Raw genomic sequence first — 14,798 nt, 5'->3', positions numbered from 1 at the left:
GACTGAAGCAATGAAAATAAAAAAGGCCAAGCAAAAATACAAAAGAATAATACAATGCAAATGCTGTGTATATCGAAAGCAAATGGAAAACAGTAGTGTACAAAATTCGACAAGTGTAAGAAGGGTATATCGTGGAGCGCTGCGCGCGCCAGAGATGGCTAGAGGTAAGAGGTCGGTAGATAGATATAGAAAAGATAGCGAGGGTGTGGTCTGCGACGATTGAGAGAAGAATGACGCTGCTGTCTTCGTTTTCACCAGTTTTGACGCGTACCGATGATGATCAAGGCAATGATGGCGCCAATGATAAGAAGTCCAACAACGCACATGAGACGGTTGACATTTCTCCACCACCGTGCGCTCTGGTAGTTCGAGTCTTCCGCCGGATCGACTCGTCCACTAAATATATCGGGGAGTGTTGATGGGGCCACTGAGCTCGGCTGTACTGTGATGGTCCGCCATCGTCATCTGAGGCAGCGGTTTGTGTGGTAACGGCAAGACCGCAGCAATCATCCAGGCGAAGGGGAATATCCAACCAAGTGCAAACATCACGATTTGCATGTTGCGCCTGCCGATCTTCCCCTGGTCTTTCGACCAAGTTGTCGATGGGGGTGCCCAGATGCTGAAGCGGCTAGCCCTACGATCGATCTGGAGGTGAGGAGACCAGATACTCGACGTCATTTTCCGGAGACGTCTTGGTATGGGTATAAATCCAGAAGGGTCCATTGTTTCAATCTCCTGAGATCCCGGACGCCCGTTATTGGGGTGGATTTCCCTCGGGCGTCTGCGAGGACTGAAGACGTTGGGAGGGAAAGGGTCAAGCGACGGCGATCCGGAGGGGATTGCACTCCCGGGCCGGCTATCGTCCGAATACGATCGCATAGACGGGGCAGCAAGCCAGCGCCGTTCGCCACTTCCATAGTAGACCCTATGGAACACATTAGCTTTCTGAAGTTAATGTTAGACTCTAGATAGGCAAAAACTTACTTTGCCCATACCGGAAGAGTCGAGGTAAAACTTCCGGTACGCGACGTCGGGCGGCGGCCCGAGCTGGAAGACGAATAGAGATCTCCGTCTGAAGACTTCTGAGAGAGAAGTCGGCTCGAGTTCTTGTGATTCAGGTGCTGCATATCCGTAATACCATCGCCATCTTCGTCAACATCTCGGACCACACGGATTGGCTGTGAAACATTGTCCCGCCCCCCACGCATGTAGGCAGAACTTGGGCTTGTGAGACCCGGACTCACGAGAGAGCTGCGGGACTCCGAACCCGAGGCTGAGCCGAGATTGGAACGTGATGATCCGATTGGGGGTTCCTCGGCAAAGGCTAGAGATGACGAGATGCTGAGCATTTGGCGGCTATGCCTACTTCCTTGGCTCATGCGATAGTCGGGACCGGAGGGACCGGAGAGCGAGGAAAGTGGACGAGATGCTCGGTCACTTGCCTCGTCTTCGGATGCGACCGTGGATAACTGGGAACTCCATTGATGCGGATGCGCCTCCATACGTGGCCGTTGCGCGATGACGTTTGATGGTCCTGCCCATGAATGATGCTGCTGTTTTGCCCGCTGTGGCGGGTGGAAGGATTTTATCGAAGGCGCAGCACCCAATCGAACAATGTTAGCTGTCTGGGCAAAGAAGATCGAAGCAGATCCTTCTGTGATTATGCTCGAGAGCGATGAGAATGAATTCGCGCGGCGCAGAGAGTGGCTCGACTTCTGCTTATGGTAGCCAAACCTCTCTCGAGAAAGCTGCTTGCGTGGTGCGAGTGGTGGTATTACAAGGCTCTCCTGCGAGTACTTTCCCCTAAGCACTAAGCTGTCGTCGGACGTTTGCGGTCGCGGTTGTCGTGACGGGGTACCGAGCGATGAGGACGACGGCTCCCCGTGGACAACGTAATTCTGACTGGCGGGGGTGTTCGAAAAGCCAGGACCCGCCGATGAAGCGAATGACTGCGAGGGCGAGGACTCGCCTAGTATTTGGTAATTAGCGCGACTGGCTGGCGTTGCGTCAAAAGTATCCGAGTAAGGTAAAGGTGGCGAAGGTGTCGTGTCCAAATTATCGGAGTGAGGTTGAGGCGGCGAACTTCGACCCAAGATCTCGAAGTTGTCGGTTTCCTCCAAAGAGTAATCTGTCTGCTCGGAAGACACCGAACTGAAAGAGGATTTCTCGGCCAACGGGGACGGTAACCGCGGCGGCGACGAGGATATCTCGGGGAGTGGCGGAAGTCGAGGCTGAATAGATTCTTCCTCGTCGTCGTCGTCTTCTTCGTCGTCGTCGTCGTCGTCCTGTTTGAAAGAGGCAGTCTTACGAACCTTCCGTAGGCCCCCGACCATGCGGTAGTTCGGCGAAGAGGTGATTGTATCTACTTCTTCCTCGATGCGGTCATTGAATGTCGTAGAGCCAGGCGTGTATGACGCGAATCCGGAAATGTGAGGCGGGTAAGGCGACAGCTTAACGTCGGCTACTGAGCTGGGTGGAGAGCTCGGATGATCGACTGTTGTCGTGTCAAAAGAGGTGCGTTCATGCGCGCTGCTGAGAGTCGAGGCATACGACAAGGGCGGGGATTTGAAGCTGGTCCCTTGACTGCTGCTTCCCTGATCCCGTGGTTGCCGAATGCCAGTGGATTTCAAGACGATTGAGAAGGTCTTGTCCTCGTGCACATTAATGAATCTGTCCGCTTTGGAACGAACAACTTTCTGCGTCGGTGTGGCTGGGCCGCCATATTCAGAGGTGTCTGATGGTGGGTTAAGACGGCTGTTATCACTCCCATAAGAAGCCTTGCTATTGACAGGGTGCAGTGGGGCTGGGGCACCAGACAAGTCAGAACCAAGTTTCGATCCTGAAACGCCTTTGCCCTTGGCCCTGACCAATGAAGCAGTCGAGGTGGTAGGCGATGGCGAAGCGGAGCCCGTGCCAATGAATGGCAAAGAGCGTTTTCTGCCCTCTCTGATTGTCGGGCTGGACGACCCTTCGTCGCTGGTCGTATGATAGTCATAGTTGCTGCTGTCAGCTCCAGCTTCTGATGAGGTCCCGTAGGAGCTGCTGGGCTCGCCTTCTGACGAAAGCCTTGGTGGTGAGTATGGCACGATTCGGATGGCGGCCACCTGGTTGTTATCCGACTTGGACCTCTCGTGCAACGGTCGCCTTTGCGATGTGGACGACGATGACGACGATGTCGGAGGGGACATCGTCTGCGACGGGCCTGGCCCGAGGGTTTAGTAATCCGGCACAATGATTGTCTTGAGAAATCCACAGCTATGTATATGTCATGACCCCTAAGTCCATGTCGATCCGGAAGGGTGGCCTGTGATTCCAATTGATCGCAAAACATGAAATGGCGTATAACCCGTTTTTTGCGGCGGTCGGCGGGACGGTTTGTTCCTTGGGATGCGGGTGTGTGTCCACTTTGCAAGGAAAACTCGGTACGAGGTTCGTCGAGATTAGGCGTATATCAGGGGATGGTGTCGATAAAGAGACGGGCGTAAAGAAAATAAGAGAACGAATAAAGCCAAGAAAGAGCGAAACGAAGTAAAAGAGTTCTTTGGGAGGGAGCGATGACCAGTAAAAGTAGTATAGCTGCTATACAAAGAGAGTAGAGAGAGACAAGGTTGGCTGGGCCTCGACCGCATGACCCGAGATATACTTTCCCGGCCCAAGTGACGGGCTAAGTGTATGAGATAGGTGGACGAGTAAATGAATGACTGAGTTGGGTAAAAGCGAGAGACAGTGCCGCTGCTATGCTATGCTGCTGGCGACCACAAACATCCACCTACATACGACTGTGCAGCTGCGCGCGAGACAGGCAGATAGCTAAACGGGAGGAAAAGACATCAGGACAGTGGTCAGACCTGGGTGGGAGGGAATGCCTACTTGAATCGGCTGCACGGTAGATTTCTTTGACGATTGGCCCAGGACCAAGGGTGAGCAAGCTCGCAGCCCAGAGAGCCGGCGCCTGTCAAGCCATGCGAGCTAACGGAGCGGCATGGTTGTATCGAGAAGCCTAAAAGATTCTAGTACGGCACTGACTAGTTGCCCTAGTGAGCAGGCAAGGCAGGGGATGCACTGCTGGTCTCGCGCTGGTGTCGCTGATTGCGGTCGTACTGTACTCGATCGGGAAAGTAGCTAAGACCCACGCGACTCTGAAGCCTGCCCAGTTTGCAGAGAGGCTGAGATCCAATGGGCCGGGGGTTGCGGTCCTTGGCGCACAGATGGGTTGTATTACTCGAACCAGACAAATGAGATGGGTTGCATAGGGGCCAGTAGTCGAGGAGTTTTTTGGAAGGCCAATATTGTGCACCTGCTGCTGTTGTAGCTGGCAATGAATGGCTGTAACCGGTTGATTTCCACTCGGACGTCTTTGGCTGCATTAGAAGCGCGATAGTGAGAGGTGCCAGCGAGCCTCAGTCCCACCGATTGTCGGGATTCTGGTTGTTCAGAGGTCGAATACTGACGAGAACCCACCTCAGTCGCGCTGAATATGCAGGTCTCCTGCAGGTTTGTATGTAGGATAAAATGAGAATAAGAATGACAGCGCCAGAGCGCGTGGAAAAGAACAACAATTGACCATATTACTGGCTTTAGAACGCGCAGTTGCGCAGTAGCGTACAGCTTGGTATGCAGCTAAGAGCAGTGAAAACCGAGAACGTTGGACGGCTGGTTCAGCTAACCAGAGCCATTCGACCCTAATGGCCGTTGGCGACTTTTGCCTATGTCTCACTACCTGCGGCCTGCCCTCATAAACCGAAAAGCCTATTGAAGCGGCCAGTGACACATCAATACGATCAATCAAAAGACAACAACAAAAACAGGCCGTGTTCGGTTCGATTTCCTATTGCTATGGGTACCGAGATAGAGTTTGTCAAAGCAGGTGCCAACTTGACGCCATATTGACCCTGTTAACTCTAACAGACCGCCATATGATCACTCAGGGGTAATTACCTAGGGTGACAAGACCTGAGAAGATTCGGCCGGGCGATCCAAAAAGACAGCCGGCGGTGTGGGCGTGGAAGTAAGTACAGTGGTTGATACATGGGAACATGTAATTATAATCCTCGCTCCAAGGCCTCGTTTCCCCGAACTTGCATCATTTCATGGGGCATTCTGGACGAATTGGATTGGGTGGACAGGAATGAGTGCGCGGAAGTTTTTCCCTTCCTTCCCTGGCCCTGGCCTCTCATCATCGGGACATATGTCCTTGTAGCTTATATGTTCTCCATAGATCGCTATGGAGCCGGGGGCTGAGCGGATTCTAGCACACGGGATACGTCGGCGGTTTTAATTAAGGCTTCCCTCCAACTTGAACGTCCAAGGCCCTTTTGACGCGGCACTCTGTACCTGTATGTCGCATTTCTTTGGCCTAGACGCGTACCTTTCGTGTTCATCTGATGGTTCATGCGGTTCGTACCAAACTTCGTACGACGAGACATGTGTCCCAACAAGGCGAACTGGCCAATCCTGTCGCCTCAATGGATGATCTCGATGATAGATAACGTCACATCCAATTGGAGGCAGATTGATAGCCATGAAGATACTTGGGTCTGGGGAGTTAGCCTACTGCCTACACCACATGTCGGGCTTGTCAGATCAAATTACCTCCCACTTCCTGTCAATGCCGCCTCGTAACAGCCACCAAAAGAAGTGTTACATGCACACACCACCTTCCTTCACATATTGTGAGTAGATGTTACCTTCAATACATGATTTGATCCAATGAAGCCATCGGGTATGAATATATTGATGCGCGCGCATTGATGCTGCGCCGGTGATGATCTGCCGGTATGCATTCATTGCATGAGTTTTTTCTTGAATGGTTTCTTTTCCGTCACCATGGAAAACAACGTGGGTGCGGCTCGTGGGTTACATCTCTGTTGTGTCTTGCAAATTGGTCAATGGGGCTTTTTTGAGGAGCAGGCGGTCTCTACAGATTGCATTGTAACCCGGTAACCTAGGAAGCAAGAGGCCTCGGAGGTCAGAGCAAAGGCCCGTGCCGGACACCAAAAGCACCAAAGGCAAAACGACACGTCGCGGCGGTCCCGCGCTTAAGGAATCAGAATCGAGACGCTCCTACCGCCTTGTGATCGTGGCCCGGCACGATTCCTACGCAATAACCGGGTTTGGAACTGGATTGATTGATTGTCAGTGTTTCAACAAGCCGGGCCCTCCTTCTGGTTCGGGTTGAAGGGATAACCCTGCACGACAAGCTAACCCCTTGCAACTGTCCACGCTTTCTCAACGTCCCTCCCCCTCGATTGTTTTGAGCCTTTCGGATTTCGGATTAGATACGGCCCCCAAAACTGTTCGTCCCCTTCTCGAGTCTGCCGGCAGCTGGCACCTGGCAACTGTAGAACGCACCTGGACCTACGCCTGTCCGGCTACTCTGCCGAGCTACACAAACTCTAGTAAACCGATCGTCGGATCTCGGCGGACGGCTCAAACTGCAGTGTCCAGTCCACTGAGTCCAGCACCAGCTTGTTCCCCCACAAGCAGCTTATGCGCGGAAATCCCGGGGGCTAAAGGTAAAATCGCTTTAGGCACCAGGCCCAGATTGCTAGAATTTCGATGGATCAATCGTCTCGCAACACCATCCCGATATTGCTTTCCAATCTGACACTGCTACATGTAGATTGACTGAACTGTGCCGCTTGTCAGGAGAGACAAAACAAACAACACCCACACGGACTCGTCGTCACGGACAGGTCTCGGAGCTTGCATTCCATTGCATTGCACTATTCATTGCTTACTAGCACCAGCTAGCGACTGCAATGCCGTCCATCACCAATTTCTTATCCAAGTACCTGGGCCATCATGAGAAGCGCAAGTCCATCCCCGTGCGCCTTCATGTTTACGCTGTTTGTACTGACCTTCTTGCAGCCAAGCCGCCGCCCATCACCACGGGCAGTGCGGCCGCATTGCTTGTAAGTTCAATCTCTGTAATGCTTTGGCCATGATAGGCCACTCGCGCGCGTGTGTATATGTGCGCGCATGAGTGGTGTGGCTGAGTGTAAGAATGCTGGATGCGCTGGTACTGAGCGCGTCATAGGTGATCTATACCCTCGTCTATGTTTTGCCCTTCTACCTGTCTCCCGTGACTAGACCTTCCAGGGCCCTGTCACGGGATGCCCCGTCCGTCATCCGGGCACGGATTACTTCCGTGTGCTTCTCCTGTATTGCCTGCTCGGTCGCCACACTGGTGATCCTGACGTCCCAGGGCCAGGCCACCATTGCGGATGCGTTGCATTCGATGGGCTACTGGCCTCTCGGCCTGGTTGGGGCGGCCAAGTCGCTCCTTCTGACGGCCATTCTCTTCCTTGGGCCGCTGTATGAGGCCCTTGTTGTCGACGAGGATGGCGTGACTGGACCAGCCTTCAACCGGTAACCGAGTTGTTCAAAGAATGGACCACATGGCGTAACATCATTGCGGTACGTTACAATGATTAGTTTCTTGGGGTAAGGGGTGATCATCTGACACGGGTTCTACAGGGACCATTTACCGAAGAAGTCCTCTTCCGTTCTGCTTCGGTACCTCTGATGTTACTGGCCCATACGTCGGTGACCAAGACCATCTTCCTGTCACCAGTCATCTTCGGCCTTGCCCATTTACACCACTTCTACGAGTTCCGCATTTCCCATCCGGGGGTCCCGGTCATGGCCGCTCTCATGCGGTCCTTGCTGCAGCTAACGTACACATCGCTGTTCGGTGCGTATGCTACTTTTGTCTTCCTGCGCACCGGTAGCCTGCTGGCTATCTTTGTAGTTCATGCCTTCTGCAACTGCATGGGCTTCCCGAGATTCTGGGGCCGAGTCGAACCTTCCGTCAGTGTGCCGGGTGATTCGAAAAGCAAGCCATCCGTCATACCGTCGATCGTCTATTACACACTACTTTGTGTCGGCGCTTTCTTCTGGTGGAAGAACTTGGGGGCCCTGTCGAAGAGCGACACCGAGTTGGTCCCCATCACAATTTGACGAGGGTGCCCAATCTGAATGCTATTTCGGCAGGCAGGCATATTGTAATTAATTAAACAGTCGGGGGCCTCTTTGTTGCCCCGAGCCCGATACTTAATTCTGGTTCCTAGCGGGATGAGTCTCTAGCTGACTATTCGCGGCACACGGGCCGTACACCGGCCTCGGGGTCGACTATCGTGAAATTTGGTTATGCCTCTAGCCGAATAAACAAAAGTCCGACTAGCTAGCTCGGCGCTTCCGCCTCAATTCGTTCGTCTCGTGATGTGTTGTCAGGTTCTTGCACACTGTATGCTCTTTCCGCCACATCATGTAAACTGTCAACTGGTACAAATCGAGCAATGGCCTGCCTACCTCCATCACGGTCATATGCGTAGGGACTAAACCCTTATGCCATGCGTACTATCCTACAAGTAATATGTCTTTTGAAACAGTCTAAATGGCTCATCACGGCAAATCCGGGAACTTGCCTACATGCCGGGCCTTCCGCAAGTCGAGGCCAGTACGCGCATTGAGCACTGTTTCCGGGACCGGATATAAAAAGACGGCTGCAAGTTCAACTAACGGTGACTAGCTTGGCTTGTCGGCGACGAGGAGGTGAGTGGCATCAATGGAATTTTGATCGTTGTCATTCCTCTGCTGTGCACGTGATAAATACATCAGCAGTATCATACGTATTGAACCCGGCTTGACCAGTGAATCAGCATCAATACCCAATAGGTAAAGTAGGTAGGTATGATCGTTTGTTCTCCGTACGTAGAAGACCGGGCGCCCCACGTGGTTGTCACTTTTGACTTGAAACTACTCCGGACCTACCTCACAATGTAACATACCGATATCCATCGGGCAGGCTGATAATTGGGGACTTTCAGCATGATAAAGAACAGTCTGGGGTAACAGCGAACTGCATCAACTTGAAATGGGAAGCAACCGACCAACGTAGACATCATTTGTGTGCGTGCGAGTCCTTGCTGCTGATCTTTTCTCTCATTCCTTCCAGGTTTCCACTCGCCCATCCTTTTTGAGATGATGAGACCCAGTGCCAATGTCAACAACACATAACAACCGCGGCTGATTTTTATTATTGCTGTATTCCACATCTGAATCATTGCGCAACTAGAAAAAAAGAGAAAAGAAAGACCTGGCCGCCATGAAGTACCGCCGCGCCAACCACTCCATGGTGCGTGTCATAGAACCAGGTGACGACATCAGCTACCCCGCCTCCGAGTCGCCAACGCCTGAAGCCGCCCTCCTGAACATAGTCATCTATGGGCACAAGCCGGACCCCAACGACCCGCGGAAGCGCGGCCTACCCTTCCAGCCGGAGTCGTACCGGGACTTCATGCTGTTCCCGGCGCACTACGCCGGCGCCGCCGCCGGCATCGCGGCGCTCTCGCTACGGCAATTGCCCTTCCCCTTCCTGCAGACCGTGTTTCTTTGGCTCGTCCGGCTCTGGACCTGGCTGACGGGCACCGTCTTCCCGCCCTTCCGACCCTCGGGCCTGTACCTGAAACAGCCCATCTTCTACCAGTCGAACCACCTGTCCATCGTCGCGTCGGGCGCGCCCGTGGCCCGCCCCCGCTACTGCAAGCGCTACCTCGACGTCGAGCTCGAGCTCGGCTGCGTCCTGGGCTGTGAGCTGTACAACGCCGCCAGTCCGGAAGAGACCCTGGCCGCCATCGGCGGGTTCGTGGTGCTCAACGACTTCAGCGCGCGCGACGTCCAGTGGGCCGAGATGCGCAGCGGGTTCGGCCCCCAGCTGTGCAAGAGCTTCGCGAGCTCCATCTCGGCGGAGATTGTGAGCGCCGACGAGGTATTGCCCTTGTTGCAGGTACGCTCTTCATCCTCTCGCCCCCCTCTTTCTCCTACCCTTTTAGTATTAGTAATATCGGTATTGATACTGGAGCCAAAAAAAAAGAAGGCATTGACGGGTAGGGTCATTATCAACCAGAAGGTCGTCGCCGAGTGCGCCGTGGGCCCGGGGGACTGGCAGTTCACGCTGGGCGAGGCACTTGCGCACGCATCACAGGGCACGCGGCTGTATCCCGGGGAGCTCTTCGGATCGGGGACACTGCCGGGCGGCGCGGGCATCGAGAACATGGCGTTCGAGGTCCAGGTCGGGGATACTGTGTCGTTGGAGATTGACGGGGTGGGATGTGTGACGAATTCTATCATTGCCGAAGAGGAGGGATAGGGTCAGTCCAAGAGATGGACGAATCGAGGTTTCAATATGCATTGGTCATGGATTGACTAAGTATGATATTACATGATTCATGAGTTCTTGTACTGTAACTACAACTGTGGTGTCGGAGTATTTCCACCGAAACCACTAAACGCCTGCCAATCCTATAATGATACACTCATTTGATATACGTCCTGTTCCCTTGGATGATTGCATGCATGCCCTTGAAGAAGCCTACAGCTCTCTCGTCCGAGCCTCAGCATCCAAAGTATCGACCTCGCTCCCCAGCGGCGCCAGATCGCCCAGGGGATCTCCCCCGCCGACCACCTCCTTGAACCGCTCCGCCCGGTTCACGAAGCCGAGCAGCCGTACGCAGCCGGCGGGCGTCATGCCCTCGATGCGGCGCGCCTGGCCCACGCTCTCGGGCCGGGTCGCGTTAAGGATCGTCTTCTCGTGCAGGGACAGGCCCACGACGCTATCGTAATCGAGGTCCGTCGGCAGGTGCAGCCCCTCGTCTTTGACGAAGAGGGCCTGCTCGGCGCGCTGCATGTCGACGTAGGGCGCGTAGACGGCCTCGATGCCGACGCGGGTCCGGACGCGCGGCGAGTGCTGCGTGATCTCGGGGATGCGCCCCGCGAGGTCCGCCATCTGCACGCCCGCGAGGCGCAGGATGTCGAGCGCGCTGCGCGGCTTCGGGTCGCTGCGCGTCTTGAAGCCCGCCGCGATCCAGTGCGGCGTCGGCAGCACGTGGGCCCGCAGCGCCGCCGTGAGCTCCTCCATTTGTGCCTTTTCATCGCGGTAGGCCGTCCAGCGCCGGTCCGTGACCACGCCCCAGGACCGGCCCTGCTCCGTCAGGCGCAGGTCGGCGTTGTCGGCGCGGTGGCTCATGCGGTACTCGCTGCGGCTCGTGAACATGCGGTACGGCTCCGAGACGCCCTTGGTGATGAGGTCGTCGATCATGATGCCGATGTAGCCGTCGGCGCGCGTGATGCTGACGGGGGGCAAGCCCTGGGAGGCGCGGCCGGCGTTGATGCCGGCGATGATGCCCTGCCCGGCGGCTTCCTCGTAGCCCGTCGTGCCGTTGATTTGGCCGGCGAGGAATAGACCGGAGATGGCCTTGGTTTCTAGAGTCGACTTGAGGCTCCGCGGGTCCACGTAGTCGTATTCGACGCCGTAGCCCGGTTGCAACATGTTCACATTCTCGAGACCAGGTATTGTCTTCAGCAACTGCTCCTGGGCCTCGGCTGGAATGGTAATGGATATCCCATTGGGGTAGATAACATCGTTGTCGAAGCCTTCAGGCTCCAGCCAGACGATATGACTCGTCTTGTCTGGGAAACGAGTGACTTTGGCTTCCAAGGACGGACAGTACCGCGGTCCTTTCACAGAGTCTCGGATGTGGATCGTTTTGTCGAGATTCGCTCGGACAACCGCGTGCGTCTCCTCGTTCGTGTAGCTCGCCCAGCAAAGCAGCTGGTCTTCGACGCTGACCTTGTCGTTGAGATAGCTGAACGGGTGTGGCGGATCATCGCCAGGCTGCTCCTCCATAACCTTGAAGTTGATGCTTCCTTTTGCTAGCCGGGGCGGCGTTCCCGTCTTGAGCCTGCCCAGCTGGAACCCGGCATCTTTCAGCGATTTGCTGAGGCCGAAGGTGGCCTTTTCTCCCATGCGCCCAGCCGGGAAAGTTTCCAACCCAATGTGGATCTCGCCTCCGAGGAACGTGCCCGTCGTTATAATGACCTGGCTCGTGGGCAGCACCTCGCCCGACTCGAGGCGCACCCCAGTAATCCTGCTCTTGGCCCCCCCTTGCTCGCCCGACCCTGGGGCCTCGCCCACCACAATATCCGACACACTCCCGGTAACGATGGACAGGTTCGGGTAGGCCGTCAGCTCCTCGCGCATGTGCTTCTGGTAGAGGGCGCGGTCGATCTGGGCGCGGGGCCCCCAGACGGCGGGGCCCTTGCGCCGGTTCAGGACCTTGAACTGGACGCCGGCCTTGTCGATGACGCGGCCGGCGACGCCGTCGAGCGCGTCGATCTCGCGGAGGATCGTGCCCTTGCCGATGCCGCCGAAGCTCGGGTTACAGGAGCAGACGCCCAGGTTGTCGAGCTTGGGGGTGACGAGGGCGGTGCGGGCGCCGGATCGGGCCGCGGCGGCACACGCTTCGGTGCCGGCGTGGCCGCCACCAACTACGACGACGTCAAACGGCCTGTATCGAAGAAGAATATTGTCAGCCAAGAAAGGTTATGGGCGACGATAGATGGAGGGGTTGTCGCGGACCTTGTATCCTGGGCGACCGTCGCAAAGGTTCGGCGTCGGGTACACTGGTTAAAGCGTCGACCAGCCACTCTTATCGGCCTGCTTAGCCCTCGGGGAGCCCATGCCTTCTGCATTGTAACCTCAACTGAAGAAATAGTTCAAGTTTGCTTGTCGCCACAGCAGTAAAGAACACCAATGTCCTTCATCAAATTTCTGGAAGAGGCAACATTGGCTGCCGGCAGTAATCCAGTTAATTGGTTCATTGCCAATCAATCGGGTAGGCGGTGTGGGGAAGCCAGCATTAGCACTCGCGCACATATACATAGAGATGACGTTCACGAGCCGGAATGAGATTGACACAATTCTTCCAGGCTATTATTGAAAATATGGGATATCGCTATAAATGAGAAAGACCCAGTTCTTTATCTTCGCCCAAGTTCTCGCCTTAGCCTCCCCGCCGTCGTGGTAGGCGGAGGGTCCGGCCAGGATGACACGGCATCGTCCACTTCCTCCAGGAATGTCGCCGCATTGTGTATTGTAGTTCCTCCCAGCACGACTCTTATGCCTGGTGAAGAGGCGTTGATCCCTGCCACCATCTTCGCCTCTTCATACGTCGTCCCACCAATCATGAAAACCACAATGTCCTGAGGCTTGTCTTTCGTGGTGCCACCCCCCTCAACAAATGGATATTGTTGATCGCGTAACCGTCCCTTGATGAGGTTCTGTAGCGTAGTTTCTAGGTGAGGTGAGTGCTGCGTGTAAACATTCTCCACGCCCTTGAGGCCCTTGATGGCTCGGGCGCCCGCAAAGATGCCTCCTCCTTCGAAGATGTCTGCAATACCGCCTGCCGCTTGCGATTGCTGTAGCGAATTATGGTATGCCAGGAGCTTAGCAACTAGGTCTGCGCGGTGCGCCGAGACCCCCCAGCAGCAGTGAGAAGGTCTACAAGCATTGCCAAAGCGTTGGATGCATGCTTTTCATATCGTAAAGCATACAAAGCTACCAAGCCAAGTTTGGCATCGGTAGTCACAGAAGGATTCTGTATCAATCTCTGGACATTCTATAACGCTGTCAGCAACTTCTTTCGATTTATAAGTAGTGTTCGACTTTCACCTACCTTGAGATCTGCCGCATGGTTATCATTGCATGCCAAGCTCTGTTCCACCTCACTGACTTCCAGCAAGTTTTCAGAACCGACCCTGCGACTCAGTTCGGACACTAATGTAACGTGCTTGCTGACGTTGCCTGACAGCTTGCGGAACTCGGGGTACTCCTCGATGAAACGCTTCATGTCTGTGATGGATTCAATATTGGCGTTATTCTTGGTTTTCGATTGGTACTGCTCGACGTAGTCCTTGATATTACCGCCGAGGTCACCAAAGTTGAGATACATGTTCTTCTTGAAGAAAGGGTCCTGGTCCTGCGACAGGACAATCTCTTTCAGCTCGGGCCGTATCTCTGGCACATCACTTAGGTCCACACGACCGTTGCTGATACCAAGGAGATGATGAACCATGGCTTGATAGGTCCACTGGTTCAACAGTGGTGTGGCCGGGTCTTCACGCCGGTCCAGGATTAGAAGGATTGGGGGTGTATCAACTTTCCGGAAGTCAAAAAGTTGCTCTTCCTGGGTGATGTTATACCGCACTTCGTTTGCCAGCTTCTTCGCAAGCAAACTATTCTTCTCATATCGAATCAAGGGCTTCTTCTTGAGAGCCAGCAGTACGGCGGACAGGCCCTCTGTTGTCCTCTGTAAAGCATCGGTATTCCACATATCGGGGGTCCCGCTCCATATGCGCTGCTGTGGAAGTGTGAGATTGAGTGAAAACAGATCCGGGTTGACAACGAGGAAGTCTGCAAAGTGCTCTTGTATGGACTTGACGACTTCATGGTCATCGGCCTCGGCTAGCCTTTCGAGGGCCGATTTCTTGGCCACGTTACTGAAATACAGGTGATATTCACCGTATTTGGGCTCTCTCAACTCGTCGATAAGAAACTGGATCGAGTCCGAGGATGGACGAACGAAGCATACACACTTCAGATGTCGCATCTTCTCCCGCGTAGCATTGTCCAGGCGGTCAATGAGTAAACCTCATGATTGAGAAGCGATGATTGGGTGATGGCAGTTGAGACGATGGGCACAGTATCTTTGTCCAATAAGAGAATCTTCATCTTGGCGGATGGCGCCCCGTCGCGCTGTCTCCAGCCGACACCATCTTAGCGATGTAGCCGGAGACGGCCTGGACGACATCCATGTTTGTGTTGATGAGCTGTGAGCGCCTAAATGTCTCTCTGAATTATCGTAAGGACCAGGCAATGCGATGCGATATGTATGGCTCAGGATTACCTGTCGCACGAGTAGAGAAAAAAGTACAATATGAAGGCCAGCACCTTCTGG

At 54.6% G+C, this 14,798-nt stretch overlaps 4 protein-coding genes across 4 annotated transcripts; 2 read left to right on the top strand and 2 right to left on the bottom strand.

Moving 5' to 3' along the window:
• Positions 1 to 251: 251 nt before the first annotated feature.
• On the bottom strand, positions 252 to 3,188 carry PG994_008967 (uncharacterized protein; the record flags this gene model as incomplete). The annotated part of the gene is made up of 3 exons (XM_066860376.1): positions 252 to 442; positions 534 to 925; positions 985 to 3,188. The coding sequence occupies 3 exons, from the start codon at positions 3,186 to 3,188 to the stop codon at positions 252 to 254; spliced, it is 2,787 nt and encodes a 928-aa protein (XP_066713965.1).
• A 3,573-nt stretch (positions 3,189 to 6,761) lies between these two features.
• Positions 6,762 to 7,962, top strand: PG994_008966 (uncharacterized protein; the record flags this gene model as incomplete). The annotated part of the gene is made up of 4 exons (XM_066860375.1): positions 6,762 to 6,914; positions 7,040 to 7,317; positions 7,362 to 7,419; positions 7,480 to 7,962. 4 exons carry the CDS (start codon positions 6,762 to 6,764, stop codon positions 7,960 to 7,962), a joined length of 972 nt encoding a protein of 323 aa, XP_066713964.1.
• A 1,147-nt stretch (positions 7,963 to 9,109) lies between these two features.
• Positions 9,110 to 10,153, top strand: PG994_008965 (uncharacterized protein; the record flags this gene model as incomplete). The annotated part of the gene is made up of 1 exon (XM_066860374.1): positions 9,110 to 10,153. The coding sequence occupies one exon, from the start codon at positions 9,110 to 9,112 to the stop codon at positions 10,151 to 10,153; it is 1,044 nt and encodes a 347-aa protein (XP_066713963.1).
• Positions 10,154 to 10,375: 222 nt separating this feature from the next.
• On the bottom strand, positions 10,376 to 14,572 carry PG994_008964 (tRNA uridine 5-carboxymethylaminomethyl modification enzyme; the record flags this gene model as incomplete). The annotated part of the gene is made up of 5 exons (XM_066860373.1): positions 10,376 to 12,350; positions 12,893 to 13,342; positions 13,396 to 13,460; positions 13,518 to 14,450; positions 14,492 to 14,572. 5 exons carry the CDS (start codon positions 14,570 to 14,572, stop codon positions 10,376 to 10,378), a joined length of 3,504 nt encoding a protein of 1,167 aa, XP_066713962.1.
• Between the last annotated feature and the right edge of the window lie 226 nt (positions 14,573 to 14,798).

The sequence above is a fragment of the Apiospora phragmitis genome (assembly GCF_038363925.1).
Source record: "Apiospora phragmitis strain CBS 135458 chromosome Unknown utg000008l:1.0-3514335.0:1.0-3519231.0, whole genome shotgun sequence".
Classification (NCBI taxonomy): domain Eukaryota; kingdom Fungi; phylum Ascomycota; class Sordariomycetes; order Amphisphaeriales; family Apiosporaceae; genus Apiospora; species Apiospora phragmitis.
The sequence above is the reverse complement of the archived record's forward strand: the minus strand, read 5'-3'. Positions and strand labels throughout refer to the sequence as shown.